The sequence below is a fragment of the Manacus vitellinus genome, unplaced genomic scaffold (assembly GCF_001715985.3).
Source record: "Manacus vitellinus isolate BGI_N305 unplaced genomic scaffold, ASM171598v3 scaffold_3_pilon, whole genome shotgun sequence".
Taxonomy (NCBI): domain Eukaryota; kingdom Metazoa; phylum Chordata; class Aves; order Passeriformes; family Pipridae; genus Manacus; species Manacus vitellinus.
This window is the reverse complement of record NW_021940535.1, coordinates 38,359,828-38,381,759: the sequence shown is the minus strand read 5'-3', so window position 1 is coordinate 38,381,759 and position 21,932 is coordinate 38,359,828. Positions and strand designations below refer to the sequence as shown.

General features: G+C 40.8%; 1 protein-coding gene across 17 annotated transcripts in view; it reads right to left on the bottom strand.

Moving 5' to 3' along the window:
* Positions 1 to 21,932, bottom strand: part of KIAA1217 (KIAA1217 ortholog) — a 335,939-nt gene that overhangs the window by 88,099 nt on the left and 225,908 nt on the right. For 11 of the 17 annotated variants that reach the window (XR_001920999.3, XM_018075554.1, XM_018075544.1 and 8 more), the window contains exons 3-4: positions 15,774 to 15,854; positions 5,947 to 6,142 (exon numbers count right to left, since the gene is read on the bottom strand). Coding sequence is in view for 16 of the 17 variants with exons in the window: in XM_018075554.1 (XP_017931043.1) it covers positions 5,947 to 6,142; positions 15,774 to 15,854 (277 nt within the window). In the remaining variant the exon portion in view is untranslated. The remainder of the gene's footprint in view (positions 1 to 5,946; positions 6,143 to 15,773; positions 15,855 to 21,932) is intronic. The other 6 variants (XM_018075546.1, XM_018075558.3, XM_018075549.1 and 3 more) reach the window with 2 other exon arrangements.

Below are 21,932 nucleotides of genomic sequence, written 5' to 3'. Positions count from 1 at the left end.
ATGTTTACCACCAGCTGACAAGAAATGATCCCTCTCCCTGCAAAGGTTTTGCTATGTGTGAAATTGTCACTACAGTCATGACTTTGTTTTTTAACAGGCTTTGATAAAACACCTGTAAGAAATACTACAAAAGATCCAGGTGTTACATTACAACCAGTAATGGCATTTCCATAGAAGGTGGCAGCAAAGTAATTAATCAGACACCAATATCTGTGCCTGCCAAAACTGGGGTTTAAGGGCTAATAAATAATAATCTGAATACTTCACGATTGCTTAAGACCCTCTCCACACCAATCCTTAAGTATTTGTATAATTTTACTCCTGTAAGTAATCCCTCCAAAGGCAAATAAAATGCAAATGTTGGCAGGCTCAGACATTTCTATAGGGGCCTTTCCATACCACCTAACTTCAGGCACAGGTTTCCCAGCATGGAGCCTGGTCATCCTCTGCTCCTTATTCATCTGGACTAGAGTGGCCAGGCAACCCAGCTGAGGTACCCAGAGAAGATGATTGCATTCCTTGAGCCATAAAGCTTCATCCTCCTCAGTCACTTCTCAAACACAAATCCTCATGTATTTATGGAAATCCCTCCCTGTACATCATTTTTCCTTAATCCAACCCTGCATGTACAGCCCGATCCTGTAGGAGCACAGTCTGTTGCAATGGGAGGTTGTGATCACACCCTGCCCTTCAGGGCTGTGACCCACTGCACCAACTGCCCTGGCCGCTCCGTCAGAGGATGCCAGTGCCTGCCCATCCTTTGGACAGATGTGCCACATGAGAGACGACAAGTGAACATATTTGCCAGCCTTCATTTTGTTGTGGAAGTACCAGAGCAGGGATGGCAGGGAGCTGCAGCACGGGCACAGGCTGGCTGCTGGCGCAAACTCACTGGATGCTTGTCAGGTTCTGCTTCCTCCAGGCAAATTACAAGTGAAGTTTGCTGAAAGCTTTTGAGCACTTTCCAGGTTTCAGCTTATTCTCGCTCTGACAGTTTTGCTAGATAATTTTTTTCCCACAGTTATCACACTGGAAAAACTCCCAGCTTTCAAATAGATATTTTAAAATACACTTAATTTTCTCTTGCACAGTGAATTAATTTATTTTAGTATCTTGCTTTGTCTCCAGGCTGCAGAATGATGAGACAAGTGCTGATTTCCAATGGACCTCTTAGCCAAGAAAGACCTTCATTTCAAAAGCTGTAGCTGAAATTTTAAATTCCATAATTGAAACGGGCCCTACCGTTTTCTGGGTCAACTCCACATGAATACCATGTCCTATTAGATTAGTCCTGACTGACAAACCCATGATGGTGGGTGTGGTAGCCAAAATGCACTATGCTATTCCTTCTCAGGCTCCACATTAATTCAGACCACCAACTGAAAACAAAGTGACTCATGTGCACCTATTAAAATAGGAACCCACAGAACAATTAGAATTTCAAAAAGAAAATAGATTTTTAAAAATGGCATTGAGATATTATACACTGTAAAATTAATAAAAATTCACAAAAGTTGGTTACTTTCTGCACTGAAATTATGTTGGCTGAGGATCAAAACATAATTTGTATTTAAATTATATTAAATAAAAAAAATTAGATATGGAAAGGGAGGTGATTATACACAGCTTATTTAAAATCACGTTAACAGAAATATTTTCAAGACACTTTTAAAATTGAAGTTATAAAGAGTTTACTGGTTTTTCAAAATAAACAGTCCCCTTGTACAGCTGGAAGTAAAACCAATCCTAACAGGACTACACAGTGCAAAGTGTCTCAAAAGTAAAGTTTCAGAATATTGCTCATGGTGTTGTCAGAACACACCAGTAGAAAAGATTGAAAAGGACATTATTATACAGGAATGCACTGAATAATAATAATATAAAACTGAACTGGTTTGGAATAAATTTTAGACCATCTTTTAAAATGAACTATTTGCTATTAATTATTTCCTGGAATAACTGGAAAAAGACATTGTGGGGTGATGACAATATATTACCTCCTATTTGGCTAGTATGATGATCCCTTAAGCCATATACATATCTGCGACCTCTCCTGCAATACATGGAGAAAAGGCTTATGTTGTTCATTTCAAATCTAAAACGTCTCGGCTGAAATGCTTCATATTACATTGCTTCCCTGTTGTTCTTGGTTTTTTTTTCTTTCTCCTACATTTTGCCTGTTCATGATGGGATAAGCCAGGGCCACGTCTTCAGTACATGAAAGACAGGTGCCTTGCAGGGTCTGAAATCCTGGCCATTAAACAAAATAGTGCATCTTCATGTGACTGCCCTCCATTGGGCCCTGGACAACACATTTCAGTACATGCAACAGACACTAAAAACAGGGTTTAAGAGTGAACTACTTACAGTGAATTTATAGTCTCCTCTCATCTCAGGAGAGACATTACAGAACAGCAAAAAGTGCAAAGAAGGGTAACAATGATAATCAAATGGTTTCTGGATGAGGAACAAGTGGTTATAGCAGCACTTCTCAGCCTGGAGAAGAGATGACCTGAGGGAAATAACAGGCCTACAAAATCAGATATGGCCTGGGGTAAGCAGATAGCCATCTGATGTTTGCTGTCACTTCCAATACAAGGACAAGGGGGCATAACTTAGAGCTGATAAACAAATACAAAACAACGCAAGAGGAAAGCAATGGTTGGGCAGTAAACCAACAGAAATTTGCTGCCAAAGTCACAGATGCACTCTTGCAGATGTGAAAAATTTACATGGAATCAAAGGCAGACTGAACAAATACCTGGAGGAGACATGTCTTGATGGTTATTACACAGGTGGAAACCACCAGGAAATCCCAAAACTGAAGATACCTTCAGGCCGAGAGCACTTGGGAGAAGGGTCATACATACACATATATGGTGTGGCTCATGGAGGACAGGTGGGTGATTCAGGACAGCAAGCACGGCTTCACCAAGGGCAAGTCCTGTCTGACCAACCTAGTGGCCTTCTACAAAAGGGTGACTACATCAGTGGACAACAGAAGGGCTACAAACATCATTTATCTGGACTTCTTCTGTAGAGCCTGTGGCACGATCCCCCACAACATTCTCCTCTCTAAATTGGAGAGAGATGGACTTGATGAGTAGACTGTTAGCTGGATAAGAGTGGTTGGACAGTCACATGCAGAGGGTAGTGGTCAATGCCTCAGAGTCCTAATGGACATCAGTGAGAAGTGGTATCCCTCACGGTTCAGTACTGGGACCAGATGCAGAGATTGAGTGCACCAGCAAATTTACAGATAACACCAAGCAGTTGACACGCCTGAAGGATGGGATGCCATCCAGAGGGATCTGGACAAGCTCAAGAAGTGGGCCCATGAAAATCTCATGAGGTTTAGCAAGACCAAGTGTGAGGTGCCCTGGATCAGGGTAACCCCCCATCAATACAGGCTGGGGGATGAGGAGATCGAGAGCAGCCCTGCAGAGAAAGACTTGTGGGTGCTGGTGGATGAGAGACTGGACACGAGCCAGCAATGTCTGCTCACAGCCCAGAAAGCCAGTTGTATCCTGGGCTGCACCAAAAGAAGTGTGGCCAGATGGTTGAGGGAGGTGATTCTGCCCCTCTACTCCACTCTGGTGAGACCTCACCTGGAGTGCTGGAATCATCAACACAAGAAAGATATGGACCTGTTGGATTGAGTCCAGAGGCCACCAAGATGATTAGAGGTGGCCCACCTCTCATATGAGGAAATGCTGAGAGAACTGGGTTTGTTCAGCCTGGAAGAGAGAAGGTTTCAGGGTGACCTAATTGTGGCCTTTCAGTACCTGAAGGGAGCCTACAAGAAAGATGGAGAGGGACTTTTTACAAGAGCATGTAGTGACAGGAAATGGGGGAGTGGATTGGAACTAAAAGTGAGTATATTTAGATTAGATATTAGGAGGAAGTTCTTTACTGTGAGGGTGGTGAGGCACTGGAACAGACAGCCCAGAGAAGCTGTGGATACCCCATCCCTGGAAGTGTTTAGGGCTCTGAGCAACATGGTTTAATAAAACGTGTCCCTGCCTATGGCAGGGGGATTGGAAATAGATGATTTTTAAGGTCCCTTTCAACTCAAACAATTCCGATTCTATGATTCCATGATTCTATGACATGCTTGCTCTGTTCTTACTCCCACTGAGACTAGCACCTACGGTCCCTCTTGGAGACAAAATACAGGATCAGGCAGACTCTTGGTCTAATTAGTAATGTTTCTTTACCAGGTTTATTCACAGTGATGAGCACTTCAGTTTTTTCCAGAAACAGGACTGCTACATTCTCTTCATGTGTACACACCAATTATGAGAAAGTTATTTCTAGTTCACCTTTTGGGGGAGAAGACACTGCACAAAGCATTGGTGTATGGCAGGCTACCCCCTTTGATGCTAACCAAAAACTTCCCAAAAGCTGTTTATCAGTTCTCAGCTCATATCTGAAACAGAAGTTCAGAGCTGAGATACCTTATGGGAGCTGGGGTAATCACTGAACACCAGCTAAAATCTACGCAGTGGGGGTGGACTACGAGTTGCACAGGGATGCAAAGGCTCAATCTACTTAACACTACACTGAAGCAAATACAAGTTTTCCAGAAAATCTCCAGGTGAAGCAAGCCATGCTGAGAATGCCCTAGTCAGCAGTGACTTATGAGGCAGAGATGAATCCTCTATATGTATAGTAAACATACACATGCTACACACTTGCTTTTGAAAACACCTCTAAACTAAAAAGTCTTGTCCAAGTTGAAGTCTTCCAAATTTCTTCCCAAAAAGCCTGGCATACTGGTGGCCCAGCAGGCTTTGGAAGGGCAGCAGTGTCAGTCCATGAACAGACATGGACAGGGATCAGCACCTTGTTCCCTGCCCCACTGCTCTGTGGTTGCCAGCTCTGGAGGCCACAGGAACCCCTTCCAGCCCTGTTGTCTTCACATTTGTTGTGTTTGTTAGATATCATAATACTCTTGACAGAAACTGTCTTAGACTATTGAGGAACAAGATTATTGAGGAACAACCGTGACAAGCTTACAAGCATGGTATGATTTACAGTCCAGCCTTCAATTTATGTCACTCTCTATATTGGGAGATGAGCCTACAAGAAAGCAACATTTCAGTTTATTATCTCTGAGCAAAACCTGCCTTCCTCAGCAATCCACACATGAGTTACGTGCTTTCCCACAACACTTTAACTGCCCTCTGGTGTCTTCCCTCAAAAGAACAGCCTTTACTCTTACCATCTGTCAGCTAAACACAGTCTCCAGGACAAAATCCACCATCATAAAAGGAGCTCTGGTTCACAGCTGGGCTTAATCCAATCCTGAGATATGGGAAGAACGTGGGAAGCAGAGCTGTCCACCTGTGCTAACACATCACCCGTGTCACCGTGCAGACAGAAGAGCATTGCCCCAAAGTAAATGGCATCTCCATCAGCATATTCATTCAAATCCTCTGCCTGGGGAGCTACCACCACGCAAATATCAAATGTTTTCACTAAGCTGGATTATTAAGGCAATGATATCTCTAGGTTTCTTGCAACTAAGTCTGGCTTTGAAGAAAGGATAAAATGAAAAAGCCTGTGTCTCCTCTCTGAAAATGAGGGTGCAATCTTGTACTAAGTTTACTGCATCATACTGTGCAGGTTTGGCAAAAAGTATTTGCAATATCAGGTTTTAACCATAAATCAGCACTTTGTGTCAGGGTCTGCATCTTTCTCCGTGAATATCTACTATGCTCTCAGCACACTTTCAGATCTTATGAAAGTAATTTCACCATTTCCCCACGTTACAGGGTACCCCATACTCCGTTAATTTCCAAAGAACAACCTGACATGAAAAATAGTGTGCTACCAAAGTTCTTTATTTTTTTTAATGCCAAACTATTTAAAACCTGTTTTAAATCCACAAGTGGAAAACACAGGCTAAGAGCAGAGCAAAGCAGGCCTGAAGCAGGCTCTTACCCAGAGATCTTTCCTTTGTTTGGTTTGCTGACCGCACAACTGGAAGACTTGCCCGCGTGCGGCTGCCCCTCGAAAAGGGGGTTGGAGAATCACCCTCGGACATGGCCTCTAAGGAATCCGCAGATGCTTCAGAGAGGTGTTCTGTCTGGTCACCCAAATTGGGCTGTGGGCTCTGGGACAGCTTTGGGCTTCTTGTCTGCAAAACAGAGTATTTCATTATTAGTCTACTGAAACCAGAATATGGGAAGAAAAAAAAAATCAAAGAGAAGAAGGAAGGAGTCCAAACTTCTTCAAATACTGGTAATGCTGAAGGTCACTTCTGTGTAGATTATTTAGGAAAACAGTGTCCTTGGATATTCTGCTGCAGTTTTTATGGTTGTATATTCACATTGCAAATTTTGTTGCTAAAAAGGCCTTGAGGATAAGAAGTGTGCTGAGGAGATGTATGGTAAGGTCATTCTGCTTGTCCACACACACACACAGACACGCACACACACACACTCTCTAATGTTGATAAGTTTACTAAGAAAAATCCTCTGAAAAGCAACACTGTGGTGTAGTTGTAAAGCTATCAATTTCAGTATCTTCCCCTGTGCCATCTGTGAAAGGTCCAGGTCATACAGCAGAGCCAAAACAGCCATTCAACATTTCTAGCTGAAATCACAAACGATTACTTTTTGTTGCACCAGCATAAATCAGAAATGTCTTCATTACCTGATCAAATTAACTATGATTTTTACTGGGAAATCATACTAGTAAATTGCTAAACACAGTTGCTGGGAAAAAAACAACTCTTTCAGGAGGAGAGAAATCTGTTTTCATTCACGCACTTCTACCAACTCTTCACTGTAAGATCTGCCTCATAAAAACACACTCAGAAGGAAATAAAACATCCTGAACTTTTTGCAACTTATAAGTAACACCATAAGTAGTTTCTAGAAAGAGGGGTTGCTTTAAGGAACATACTCAATACTGTTTAGTGAAACTCCCATGACCACATGCACTGCTACTTTGGAGAATAATTTCCTAGTGCCTCAATCAAACTATATCACAACAAACAGAAACAGACATTGTACAAGCAGAAATTCAAAGTAAAGCAAACTTACTCAGTTCCAAAACCAGTAGGTAAATATGAACTTTATAAAAGTCTATAATCAGCAGCAGACACAAGATGTCATTAAACTTACATGCTTTTCTCTCCCCTATAATTTAAATTCAGATGCTATTACATTTAAAATCCCCTGTATCAAAATTAACTTCAACTCTAGGTTTGAAGATGCTGTCAAGATCCAGAAAAGATTGTGCTTCTTTCTGGAAAGCCAAAACGACTTATCTTGCTGACATCTGGTTCTTTCGGTGGTTTTTCAAGTGAAATAAAGCAAGCTTATTTCAGCAATAGTATGCATAATATTCCTTTCAAGGTCACATAATATTCCTTATTGACCTTGAATGTATGAAGAACTTCAACTTTTATTACATTTTCATTAGCTGGCTGTAGAGGCCTGCTGCTGCCAAGTTGTGCAGTTGCTCACGAACTACAATGATTAGAAATACTTTAGAAGAAAGTAAATCCTCCAGAACTTTTCACTTTTAAAATGCTAATATTACAATAGTAGGTATTATCCAATGTCCTGCAATGAAATTGTTCAAGAGCATTGAATTTTACGCAGGACTTAAAGCTAACAACTTTTGTTCTAAAGCAAGCTTTGAAGTGCCTTTGACGTGGTCAGTACTAGTCTACAGGCTGTAAATACAGGAACTTGTGGTATAAAAGTTACAGAGGTGACAAGTGACCTGCAAACACAGAAAAGGAATTTGGTAAGTACTTCTTCATTTAACTTTCCAAAGTGGTTTAGGAAGCGTCACTGCTGAAGTATTTTGTTTACACGGACATATTACGGAAGTACTACCAAGCCAAGGCATTACAGCTCCATAGTTCCTCGTACTGATTAAAAACTTATGTCCATTAACAGGGAGCTAGAAGACACATAATTCTCACTTTCTAGAAAACCATAACTAAAAGTAAAACAAGATTAAAAAGAAAGGCAGCAATAAAATCACCTGCAAAAGGTCCTTTAGTCCAGAGTTTATTGGGAAGGGGATTGCTTTTGTTTCTTTAAGAAAATATATTCTGCTTACATGAATCAAGCTTATTTTGCTTTGCTTATTTTTTTTTAAATTTGAATGCCCAGATGTCACCTGAGACATGGAGTTGCATGTACATCGTTCATTGACACATATGGACAGGTGCAAACGGGAGCAGTAAGGGGACACTTCATTACCAGAATCAACATAACACAGCTTTAGCTGTGCAGTTGCTCAGCATGTCCTGTCAATACACAAGTGGAGCCAACCTCAGCAATGTTTTGTTTTTGTAGAGCATCTCAGATCCCCATGTATGACAATGACATAATTACTGTGACTAAATGCATTGGGTCTAGCTGTGACAGAGTTAATTTTCTCCACAGTAGCCCTTACAGTGCTGTACTTGGTAGTTAGAAAGTTGTTGATAAGACAACAGTATTTTGGCTACTGCTCAGCAGGGCCTGAACAGCATCAAGGATCTCTCCAACACTCCCCTACTCACCCAGTAGGCTGGGGGTGGGTAAGATCTTGGGAAGGGACATAGCCAGGAGAGCTGACCCAAGCTGACCAAAGGGATATTCCATACCATATGATGACTGTTCAGCTATAAAAGCTAAGAAAACGAGAAGGAGAGGGAGCATTTGTTATTACATTTGTCCTAAGGAGCAACTGCTATGTGTACAGAAGCCTGAAATCCTGTTTTCTGGGAAGTGGCTGAACATCACCTGGTCACGAAAAATAGAGAATACATCCTTTGTTTTCTTTTGCTTCCACATGCAGCCTTTGCTTTATTAAATTGTCTTTATCTTGACCCATGAGGGTTTCTTCCATCTTATTTTCTCCCCTGCTTATTTTCTCCTCCTGCTGAGGAGGGGGGATAGAGTGGCTTGGTAGGCATCTGGCATCCAGCCACCACACTAAAAATGACCCCTTTGGCAGCCCTCATTCCTCACTGCAGCCCCCTGAAGCAAGGCAGAGGTACGTCGTGGATCCTGCTCAGACATGAAGCCCTGCCTTCCTCTTAATCCACCAGTTCAAATCCATAGTAGTTCCACTCTAGTAAGTGGAGTAATACAGACATAAAGCCAAACCCACAGTAGTTCCACTCTTGTAAGTGGAGTATTACAAACGTAAACCCAATGCAAGCTATAAATGAGATCCATCAAATATACACATACTGTCACTGAAAGGCTTCAAGCCATTTGTCATGCTCAACTCCTGTAAACATTGCATTTCAGGAGTGATTTTGAATTTTAAACAGTTTCTAAAAAAACCCTCAAACTCAGCAACAACAGCGGCTATTCAAGTAACTGAGAGATATGAGTGCATACTTGATAGGAAAGCATTTTCATTATTGGCAACGAGCACTAGGCTTGATGTTACTTCAAAATCAAGTGGATTCCTAGATATGATTTCTTAGGAAAACCAACCCATGCAGTGGGGAAGGAACTAGCAACATTTACAGAGACATAACCTACAAGAGCTTATAAAGATGGTTGAAGAAAGCAGTGCACAAACCTTCAGTATTATCCAACCCTTGCAATAAATATTCAGCATGTTGATTCTAATATTAAATAAGATAAATAAGAAAAATGGCAAATAAATACTTAATAAGTAATGCTATTTATATTTTTCCATAGAATGTTCACTAATGTATTTTAAAAATACTAAAAAGCTTAAAATAATACTAGAGGAATTGTCCTTTTAAGTACTTTTCAGGAACTAGCACACAATATAGACATTTACAAAATAAATATTCACCCCCAATAGTCCATGTTTCAGGACCCATCAGAACTCAACTAGAGTCATAGTGTAGACTGCTACTGTGAGAGTCAGAATGGTGCTGTAGCAAAAAACCCCATAATATCTAACAGAGAAAACTCAAGACATGCCAACTAGAGGAGTAGCACCATCCAAAATTTAAACATGTAAACAGATACTCCACACAGGCAGACAAACCCAAAGAAACACCCGCACTTTCCAAGCCACCTTTGGGATAAGTGCCAGAAAGCAGAAGAAGGTTCAGAACTGGGCAGCAGGTCTCTCTCCTTCCCCTCTGCCAAGACCAGTTAGGTTACATTTCCTCAGTCAGCCATGGTCTTCCTCCCCCCAGCTATGTGTTAGGAGACACCCTCAGGAATGTTTCTTGGTGCAATAGGACTAATTTTTCAGCCAGCTGAGTTATGCTGACCCTCCTTAAGGACTTCTCTGATAAAAGATACTGCCTGTGCTGGTTCTGGGTCAGAAGCTCATCAGAAAGGAAAGGCCAAAATAAGGATGAACAATTCTGGTGAAAACTTACATATAGTTACACAGTGCTCTGAGATGACTCTTTACTTAGGATACACTATTTTATTTACAAGGATATAGATCCTTGTAACCTTTTCAGGGTATATATTTAAGTATAGCACACGGAGGTAGCAATTACAGAAGATACAGTATCTTTCAACTTCTCTTGGGATTTGATGAAGCATTAAACCTGTAGTTAATCATGCCTCATGACCAATATCTCTCTGTTACAGCTTGTCCAAAGAATGCACTTTTATAATAAATCTGCTTTAGTTCCTCCACTGACTCAGAAAAAAAAAAAAAAAAGAAAAAAGTGCGAAGCTCTTTAAATGCAGTAAGATTGCAAATAATTAGGAATGAAATATGAAGGTACTTGAATAAGGAAAAGTGAAATACTGCAGAAATACCAATGTCATGGAGCACCAGAGATGTTTATCAAGTTCTGTGCATGCTTCTGCCTCTGGTCCTCTGCTCACATTTGTCCACACAAATTCTCTCACCCTTTTGTTCTATCTGGTTTTATGTTTTTTCTGCTCTTCACAGAGCTCTTCTATGCTCATTTCCAGTTATTTTCCACACTAATCTATATAACTGAAGCCTTTTTTACTTCTTTTCCTTTTCAAAAATCTCTCCTGCAAATTTGCTTCACACATTTTCACAGACAAAACAGAACTAAGAAAAAAAAAAACATAACCTGAAGAAAGATTTAATTTCATCTCTTGATCAATTCACACTTTTTATTTCCTGTCTCCAGGAACTTCCTTAGCCTTTATCTTGACAGAAACTTCTCTGTTCAGGAAAAGAATCTTATCGTACGCATCTTGGAAGTGCTAGCACTCCTGGCAGTGTAAAAATGGCAAACAAAGACATAAAAAAATAATACAGAGATAGTAAAATAACTCCTTCCAATTGTGTGCTCTGAAGAACACAGCATAAGCAAAAAAACTGCCACATTTAAGAGCCTTCTTGACATTTCAAATAGAGAAGAAAAATTAGTAGAAAAATAGAAGCCTATTTTTCTGGAACTTCAAGTAAACTATTTGTCCTGTGACTTGTGCCAAAGATGAATAAAGGATATGTGACAGACTGCACATATGCATATAAATAGGCTGTGTTTTGTGTATGATGAGATTAGTAATTCTAAAATATTGTCACAATATGAGTTCTTACAACTGCAACAATAATGTTTCTTCATCACATTTCTGTCAGATTCAAATTATCACTGTCTGAAGGATGGATCTGCTTTTTCCACAGATACAGTCTTTGGGGTCCCATATTAACACAGAGTTTTACTTGTCTGGACGTGCTATTAGTGACATATTACTGTTGAAGAGAAAGTGAATACTACTCACATTAGCTTGTTTTTAAGCATTTTCCATACTTCTTCCATGGCACTTTCTCAGAAAAGTTAAATGGTTATAAATGTCTATATAAACTAAAGTTCACATTACATCTCTGCAAGGGATGTATTTGGATACTCTCTCTCACTGGGGGCAACTGGGGGTGGGGAGATGATTCAGCAGCTGAATGCAACATAAAACCATCTCTCATGACAAGCTCACTTTTCTCTGTGTGCTATTTCACCATTATAAGGTGCAAAAATCTGTGGCATCTTTCTTTCAGACACCATCGGTTGGAAATGGTACCATGCCAGGAGCAGGCGCTCCGGTATCTGTGTCCTCCTGAGTTGAAGAGAGCGGGAGGGCAACTGCCCATTTGACAGTGTGCAGATTCTGTAGGTGGTAGGTGTTAGTTATAGTCTTCCCTGATGCCTGCTCATGGGCTACCAGATCTATCTGGCTTTCATTTCTCTATTTTGAACTCAAACATTTCACTGTGTTCTGCTGAATCAATGTCAATGAGTTACAAGGCCAGTTCTTGCTCACATGCATGTTCAGTTTGGCGGCAATATTGATTTCTATGGTATGAACGGTCAGAATTCTTTCCTCTTTGATAAGGAGAAAGAGAGACAATGCCTGAGTCATGGTTGCCCACCACCCCTAGCACTGGACCAAGGTACCCCACTTGCCTGCAGCCTCCCTGGCTTTGAGACATGTTCTGCGTTGGATGCTGCCCGAGCTCCCCCTTGTCTGCGGCACTGCCAGCCCCCTCCTGCCGCCGGCGGTCCTGAGGAAAGCCTGAGCTCGCCATACTCACCACAGGAGTAATGCCAGCAGAGCACGAATCACAGAGCCCTCCCATGGCCACCTGCCGTGCGGTCATTAAGCAAAGCAATGAATTCAGTGTACTGTGAACCTGAGGTACAGCCCCAGAGCAGATCTTTTCATACTCTGAGGAAGGCAGGAAATAGACCCAGAACTCTCCCAAGTAAGGTAAAAGAAAGCATTCCCATGCCTTCCCATCGTGAACGAGAAGGAGGGGAAGATAACTCAGTCAACAGCACTAATAATGCTCAGTCACACATCCTGTGTCAGGCTCAGGATGCTCTGCCGAGTAGCCATTTTACTCAATTTTATGAATTTATTTGAAGGAAAAACTCTTCTCTGCTTATGATAGGATCTTTATCACCACTCTGTTTATTCACTGATGCTGACCCCAGTTTCTTTCACCTAGCAGGAAAAAAAACCCCATGTCTAATGATGTGTCAGAGTATATCTGCCATATTTTTAGGTCGGAATGATATTCAAATCATGCTAAAAATCGGAACGTTTTCCCACGAGCCTTGCTAGCTCCTGTTGGTGGCCAGCTGCATGCTCCCTGCTGTGGCAAACCGCCAAACCCCATTTCTTTTAATCCCAAGTGCTGTGAATCACCGAGCAGGATATCTACAGGCTGCTCGCCCTGGGCAGGACCACGTTGCTCTTCAGCCGGTTGATCCCCAGAGTTAGCAGAAAAAGTTTTTCATGGAACTCTGTTAGAAATTACTGACATGAAGCAATATTTTCAATGTTTGTTTTTTTTTTTTTTTAACTGTAAGCACCTAGATAAATTGAAACCTGTTTTACAGGAAAGCTATGTGTTTACAGTAAAGATATTCATTAGGAGCAATAAAAGCTGTAGGTGCTCAGCACTTATGCTGCCAGATCTGTTATTCAGATGTTTAATTGCAGGAACTTGCATTTGAAAATGTTGCCCTAAGGAACTCAATAGCCCGTCTAGGAGCAGCTTAATTGGTCCAGACAAGTCCAGACTGAAATATGCAACATGCTGTGGCATCTCTTTGGAATACGTGTAATATCAGAAAAACCCAAGCCATCCACATTAAAGTGTACAAATATTTCTCAATATGTTTCTGTCCAAATCTAAGGTTCTATCTTTCTACAATTGCCAGTCTGAGATTTTAGGGTAGAAATTGAAGTAAAACAATAGAGAAAACTATTAGTCACCTACTGGTAAAAAGCAAAAGTTCACACCAAATGAAAGAAATCTTCAATTTTAAAATAAAATAATTTATCTCTCTGCTTTATTCTAATGCTTTATGACATGAAGGATTTATTTATATGTGATAGCCAAATTTAAAAAGTCATTGATCATCACACTATTTTTCCCTGCAAAGGCTTCTATGATTCCATCAATTTTGCTCAGAGCAAAAGTTGTTCTTTTACAGTCTTATTCTTGCATCACAGCTTCAGTTTATTATTACTTTGTTTAAATAAGTTATCCATAAATTCCAGCCTGGACATCAACATTTGTCTTAATTAAAATCTTATGGTAGTTTCAGTTGGAAGCTATTTCTCTTTTCCCTCCTGAAAAACTCTACTGTGAAGTATTCACAAGCCAGCATGACCCTTTGTTCCATCCAGGAGATGGCTGCGTTTCATCAGCAGCGGGTGAGGTAACTCCTACCTACACAATCCCCCAAATCGCCATGAGAACTGTGAAGATTAAAAGGGATGATTTAAACAAAAACTGTCATTATGCTGATTAAAGGGAAAAGATCTTTACATGCTTAAAACCACATGCAAAAGCTAAAGGGAAAGAAAAAAAATAAAGAATATATACCAGATGCCTAAATGTACCTAGGGGATAGTGAGTTTTGATTCAAGAAAATTATCATCTACCCACCCCTGTTCTCCCACACATGTCCCTAAGGAAAACAGGAGGAGAGTCTGTTTTTGTGGTGTCTCTTTCCCAAAGCAAAGGAACACAATGCACCGGTCTGGAAAAACCTGTTTTTCTGTGTTTCTACAAGCTAAGAAAGAGCTCTGAATTAACACGCTGTTTTAAAAATAACCGAAAAAAAGAGCCATCGCCATGACGGCTGGAGGGTGGGAGCGAGGTCTGCGGGACGGGGTGTGAAGTGTCCGTGGGGGCTGCCAACCCCAGCAAGAACAATCGCCCGGGAAAAGCAGAGTTGCCTCCGGCGGCAGCACACTCACGCCGATGACTTATTTTTAGCCTCAATTCATGGAATTAAACCTGTGATGAAGCACTTACTAGAGCCTGTTGCTCTCGCACCTGGGAATAGTTAGGGGGCTGCTGCAGGAGAGATGCTGTAGAAGCTTCTGCTCCTCTCTTCCAACTTGTCACCTTGTCCTTTTTCTTCTTTTTCCCTCCTTCGAGGCCATCTCCTTGGCAAGGGAGGGAGAGACCTAACTGCTCACCACACCTCTGCCTGTCCCACCCTTCCCTGTGGTGGGCATGTTTATTGGCCTACTTAAATCGCGAAAGTGGAAACAAAACAAGTTGGGAAGTGACAAATCAGGTGCAAATCAGGCGCTGTGCACTCTGCATGCTCCGCCTCACCCTTTGCTTGCAGCAGCACGTGTTACCTTGGTGCTTTTATAAATGTGGTGTTGACTGCAGCAGAAACCACGCAGAGGCACCTTTTACCTATGTATCTACAAGGCATCTGCACATTCACTGCCTGGGTGGGGCAAAAAGGTAACCGTAGCAGATATCCATCCTATATGGTGTTACAAGCCATATAGAAATGAAAGAGAAGCTCAACAGGGTGAAAGGTGATATAGAGGTGACTTCACAAGTGCCCAGTGTACAAGTAAGATAATTTGTCAAGTTGTAGAACTAGGCTTTTTTGCATGTTCAATACAAAAATATTTACTGCTGTGCCCACAGAGCTGTCCTTAACTTAGCATCAAGACTATTACCACCTAAGCCAATTCCAAGGATGTATAAACACATAAATAAAACAAGAATTGGAACAGCTGTTAGGGATCACTTATTTATCTAGGATCTCTCACTGACTTTTGGTGGATTTCAGAGCATCTAAGGTAAGAGCGTGGAATTCATGTCTATCGTGCTATTAAAGTAAAAGTCAGAATTAAAAAATTGTCAAAGGATGCACATGCATCACACTCCCATATGCAATTAATCTATATAAATGATACTTCACTGCTGTCAAATACAGAGAGACAAAGCATGCAGATTCAGATTTATTTGAGAACTCTAATTGTGAAGCAAGACACACGCAGTTAAAGGGTAACAAATGCAATTCACAGCAGAGTGCAGAAAAAAGAAAGTACAGTACTAACTCTCTGAGAGGATTCAATTTTCATCAAGTACCTTTGAATGTCAAGTTCTGAATGAAGGGAGATCAACATGCACTGCAAAACCTGTGGATCAGAGAGAGAAAAGAAGGGGAGGGGGAGAGATAATTGTTAACAGGAAAAGAAAATGGAGAACAATAGAAATTAAAAAAGAATAACCCGTACATATAAAAGTATACTGAAAGAAGAGAGAAAGAGAAGAGGAAGAGGAAGAGGAAGAGGAAGAGGAAGAGGAAGAGGAAGAGGAAGAGGAAGAGGAAGAGGAAGAGGAAGAGGAAGAGGAAGAGGAAGGGGAAGGGGAAGGGGAAGGGGAAAGAAGAGGAGAGAGAGGAGACAGAGAGGAGAGAGAGAGAGAGAGATGGGAGAGCGACGAGGAAGGAGAGGAGAGGAGAGAGAGGAGAGGAGAGGAGAGGAGAGGAGAGGAGAGGAGAGGAGAGGAGAGGAGAGGAAGCATTAAAAATAAATGAAGGAAACACATGTGGCAGGGAACAATATGCTCTATCAGTACTTAATATGCCATATTCTCAGAACTCTTGCTGGACTCATTTCAGGTGCGCTACATGTGGTTGTATGTCAAAGAAATAGAGAATATTCTTCTAATACAAGAGTTAATTGCTGAAAATTGAACCATACAGGCGAATATATATATATATGTATAGCAACCATATCTGACATGATATGGCATAATATGCATTCCTCATAAGAAATGATAGAACTCTTGGCTGGAGTTTGCAGCAGTCATTATACTTCTGTGTTGGTTTCACACTTACTACAGAGACATGGAATCCTTCAAGCAGAACTCAGAAATACTATATAACTCTTGATTAACCCCAATTTAAAAAATATTAAAAGAAACTATGGTATGATTATAAAGTCTCCTCCAATGACATCTCTCTGTACTATTCTACATCTCATCTTAAAGGCACAGAATGTGAAAATTTGCTAAAAGGGGTTTAAGGGCCAAAAAAACCCAACCATTGTTTCCCTCCAACACATGAGTGAGATGCTAATTGGAGGGGAAATTGCCTACTGCTGTTTAAGTCTGCAGAGGTGGAGGTCTTGTATTTTCCTTAAACTTCATTTGCCTATGGGGTAAAAGAGATTTTGCACAGTGCTCCAGAAAAACCTTCTCTAAGCAATCCATTCCTCCTCCAACCAGAATCCTCCTCCAACTGCTGCTTCCCAGTTCAGAGCATGCAGCTATTCATACCAGGCAAAGAAGTGCAACTGCTTTGATAACAAGGATGTCATTGTTAAAGAATCTTATTTAGCAAGTAATTATAATGCCAACATTACAATTAAGAGAGTAATTCAAAAAATCTTCTGAATTTTACAAACCCAGAGGATATGAGCATGTGAGAGCTGATTCTGGGACGAGATAAGCAACATATAAGTATGCTGTGATTTTTCATGTTTTTGTCTGTTGGATACTTTGGAAGGGCAGTACCATTTTATTTAAAGAGAACAATAGATCATTTTTCTCCCTATGATAAGTGTATAATTCAGAACTGTTCAAGTAAAATGCGATTTTTACAAATAAGCTATTTATGCAAACACAGTACAAATTAAATGTAGCCTTCCGGCAACAACTGGATAAATTCCAGTTCCAAACCACAAAGACAAAAACAGTCTGTTGCTAATGTCTCAGTAATACTGAAACTGTATTAGTGTTTTTCATGTCTTTATAATGTCACCACCCCACACATGCAAACCTGAGAAGTTCTCTTTGGCCTTTATTAAAATGTTCTGTTTAAAAAGAAAAAAAAACGGATTCTGTAAGGACTAAATCCCAATGCCAGATACACAAGACTTCCAAGGGGAAAAATCATTCTTCCTGTTTGTCTGACATGCAGGCATCGTTACACACCAAGACCACACTTCAGAAGGGACATTACTCTGCCCAGTGGCAGCATTAAAAAGTGTGTAACAGTGGCCCTTCCTAAAGCCATTGCAGAGGATCAACCTGAGCTATTTAGTTTCCTCAGAGGCTGTCACCTCATGGAGAATTACAACTCTGTCACTTTTCTCTGGACTTTCCTAGTCCCAAAGGAAGTGAAACATCAATGCTGACCTAAGGGTGGGTAAGGAAATAAGGATGCTTGAAGAAACCTGAAAGACTTCCCACAGTCAATCCATAGAAAATGTTGCCTGTATCCCTAACTCTCCCCCTCTTCTCATCATAACATGGTATTTATTTTAATTTTAAAGCAAGGAGATAAATGAGGATTTGCAGTTAAAATATGTAAAATCAGTCCACCTTTGATCCAGAAGTCTCCCCCTCCTCTTATGGGAGTTGATCTGAAATCAATGGATGCGATGCAGAATTAAGAGTTAGGGTTCTCTGAAGAAATACGGTCTTGCAGGAAAAAAATGAACCACACACAAATCAAGAACCACAACAGCAGTGCAGCAGCAGGCTTCTCCAATTCCTCCATAAGGTTACACAAGGAGACAAACGAGGCCTCCAAGGTGTCATGTAGCAAACTGCAGATCTCCTAAAGAAGATCCAGACATGCCAGTATGGGAGAAGTATAATTAAGACCATTACTGCAGCCCATATAAAGACCTTATTATGAATGAAATTTGAAGACATTTGGGTTTGAATCCAAACCTGAAGCATGGCTTCCTTTGGAACTTTCCAAAATATTTCTTAACTGTCTGCATTTCTGTCCAAACTCAACACTACGTTGATGCCTTCATCAGCACTCTGATGACCTCAAAGGTATTTAAAGAGGGAAAACAATAATGATCTATTTCTTCCTTTACTTCTAGATTGTAGGGGAATGTTAATTTTTTCCCATCTGTGGGCATGCACATGGATATATATAGTCCACAATGATGGGAAATGAATCCAAGAAGAGCTTTGCTATTTCCAAATGCAGCAAGAGCTGCAATCTTTCCCACCCCAGGGACAGGTTCCTGGGACAATCTCATCTCCTGCTTCCCTCACTGACTCTGTCATTGTTCTAGAGAGATGAGGCATCAAATCTAATACCTGGCATGAGGGGAGAAAGAGGGTATTGGAGCAAATCCCACAGAAGATTAAAAAACCTGGACTTGACTTACTAAGAAATAAAGAGCTGTGGAGTGCAGAACAATCAACTAATGTGCTCTGAGCAACCTCTGCTGGCCAGCAGATAGGATCCCATGTCTCCTCCTAAATGGAGTTGTACAGAGCCTGTGTTATCATTCTCCTATATGAGTGCAGACCCTTAGCTGGCTTGAATGAACATTACTTGACCAGCTCTAACAGCGCGTAGAAAACCTACAATGAGGTGGAAAAATTATAAGGATTTCCACTGTCTGTTAGTAAATACCCTCAAAGCAAAAAGGCTCCTGTGGAAACTATCGTTGTCTTTATGAGTTGTGAAAGCAAATAGCCAGGATACAAGAAGTACCAATGCTTGCACATATTGGACTGGCATTCAAAGAAGCAGACTGATAAAGGCAGGTGAACATATAAAGATAATATGCAAAAAATCAACAAAATAGCATAAGTAATTTTCTCTGGAAAAAGGTGGAAAATATTAGAGGCCAAGGAGAGTGGAAGCCGAGGCTGGGACAGAGCATGCAGCCAAGGAACAGTTGCAGAGCATCACTAATGGCAGGTATGAGCAGGAAGGGGTGTTACATGGAGAAAAACTAATTTCGGGAGCCAGACATTATTGTAGTGAGAAAGGTACCAGAGACAAGGGAAACAGCTGTAAAACGTCTTGCTTTTGAACTTTAAATCTAAATGGAGCAAGTGGTGGCCCTGGAAAAAGGCGTAGAAAGCTAAGAGTCAAAGGAGAAAAGCAAAGTTGCCAGGAATGTGCTGGATGTCTTCAAACGAAGCCGTAAGAAAAGTCTGGTGAATACCACTTGTAAGGTAGTACCCAAAGGATTATCGCACAGCAATTTAGGGAGGACAAGGATTAATACCTTGGGGCTGACTGATTCTATTAGTCATTATCCCAGAGCCCTCAAAGCAAGGGTGAATGAACTTCAAGTCTGCCTTATGGGATCTGCTTGCTAAGCAGATCAAAGGAAAGTATTCACCATTTTAAGCAGGATCAGGCCTGTTGAACGCTGAAATTCTAAGTCTCCAGAGGAAAACGCAGATGCTTGAGACATTTGTGTTGGTGATTTAGTAGGAGACATCTGTCCCCCTGAGTCAGTCTGAAATAATGTCACAGAAGGGTGTTAGGAGCACAATGTGCTCCCTCCACAGGAATGCAGCACTGCTGTTCTTGCTGGCAGTGACATACAAGCCGAAGTGCCTTTTCACTGAGGTACTGGCAGTGCTGCAAAAGAGGAGAAATCAAGGCACGTGTTAAGCCTTCCCCCTTTTTTCAGTCTGTGTAATATGCCCTTGATTTATGCTTCTGATGGATTTCAAAAGGGAAGTCCTTACAAAAGCAGAGTACATTAAGCATACTACATTTATCATGGGTCACCCAGGAAGATGACACAGTTGTTGAGACAAGAAGTGGCTAAAATCAGAGAAAGGGAGGAGTACCCTATGAAGTAAAGGCGGGTTAAGCCAGGACCCCAGGACATTACGATGACAATTAGCATTCTGTAGGTTTACAGTCTCTGGGTGAAATCCTGCAGAGACATGCAATCACTGAAGCTGCAGGGAAATGATAATGAGAACACAAAGGGCCAGAAATGAGTATGTAGATGATGATATACAACTAAATGAGATGCTGACTCATAAGTCCTCTTAAACAGCTTGAAAATGAAGGAAGGAAGGAAATGAGGATCAACTGCCTATTTCCTGTGCACAATGGTTTTGTGGGGAGGATACGAGAAAATGGTGTTTCTCAACAATGCTGGGATGGGAAAAAGTCAGGATAGTAACTCAGTTGGGATCAGGCCAGAGAGGTTCTTCCAGTTGAAATGTTAAGCAGACAAGTATCCGCCAAAGGAGGGAAAGGGTGAAGTCTTTTATCACATGAAAACACAGTCAATGTACAGGATCAACTGCTGGCAATCTACAAGACATCATTTAAACAACTGCGGGGGGGGGGGGGGGGGTTAGATGGGAATGGCCAATGACAAATGGTTCAAAAGGAAGCATGGAAACAAAAAGACCAGTGAAATGTAAACCAGGAATGCACTCAGAGAGATAGCAAGGAAGACGTCTGCACAAAACATTAGGAGGTCTTATGTTTCAGGATTTACATTTTCCAGCACACTCTACCTCTACAGCATCACTCAAACTGCATAGGTTCTTTGGCTCAAACGCATTGAACATTACAGCTGAAAATGGTATGTGTTAGCCAGGCAAACTATTTTGGTTTTGATTTCCAAACAAAAGAAAAAAAAGAAGGGTCTTCTCTTCAGTGTTGTTTTTCTCTTTTTCTCAGTTTTTGTAAAATAATAATAAAACAAGTGCTAAAAACCTGTATTTCATTTAAATTTAGTGAGGATTAAAGCTAAGATATTATTTTACATAATTTCATGTATTTAGTAAATGTGAAAAAGCAAACATCTAGAATTAGACACGTAAAAAAATCCTCAAGGGAATCCAGATCATAGACCAAACCATACTTTTTAAGAGATACAAAGTAGTTATACCTTTAAAGTCAAAAACAGTCTGGTATTCAAGAGATTCAGAAGTTCTCCAAGGTCACACAGTCTCCCCCCTTTTCCTGTCTCTCCAACCATGTGGAGATGCTGTGTTGAAACACCTTATTTTTGCACTGTCTCAACATAAAGTATTGTATCTATACTCCAGTTCACGTGCAATACCAAGGGAAAACGTAACTTCTTGTTCACCTTAGATGACTTTTAAGTCTAGGGGTTTTTAAGGAAGAACCTGCAGGATATTGTATATTTCAGTATTGGCTTTATGCTTGAAGTATATAATTAAGCACATAATTAAGAATAATCATATGAAAAGTCCATGAGACTATTTTCATTAACAAAGTTAGGCATGAACAGATTGTTTGGCTGTCCTTGGGCCCTAACATCTACAGGGATGGGTGCTTATCAGACTTTTTCCACATTTCACATAAAAGTAACCAATACATAAAAGAAACTATTTCTGTGTTTATGATTTATCTGTCTCCTGCTACAGAATTTAAGTATCACTGTGCAATGCAACACTGCAAACCCAGACTGGTGCAGGCTGAAGAAAAAATGGTGATTTGGTCTAGT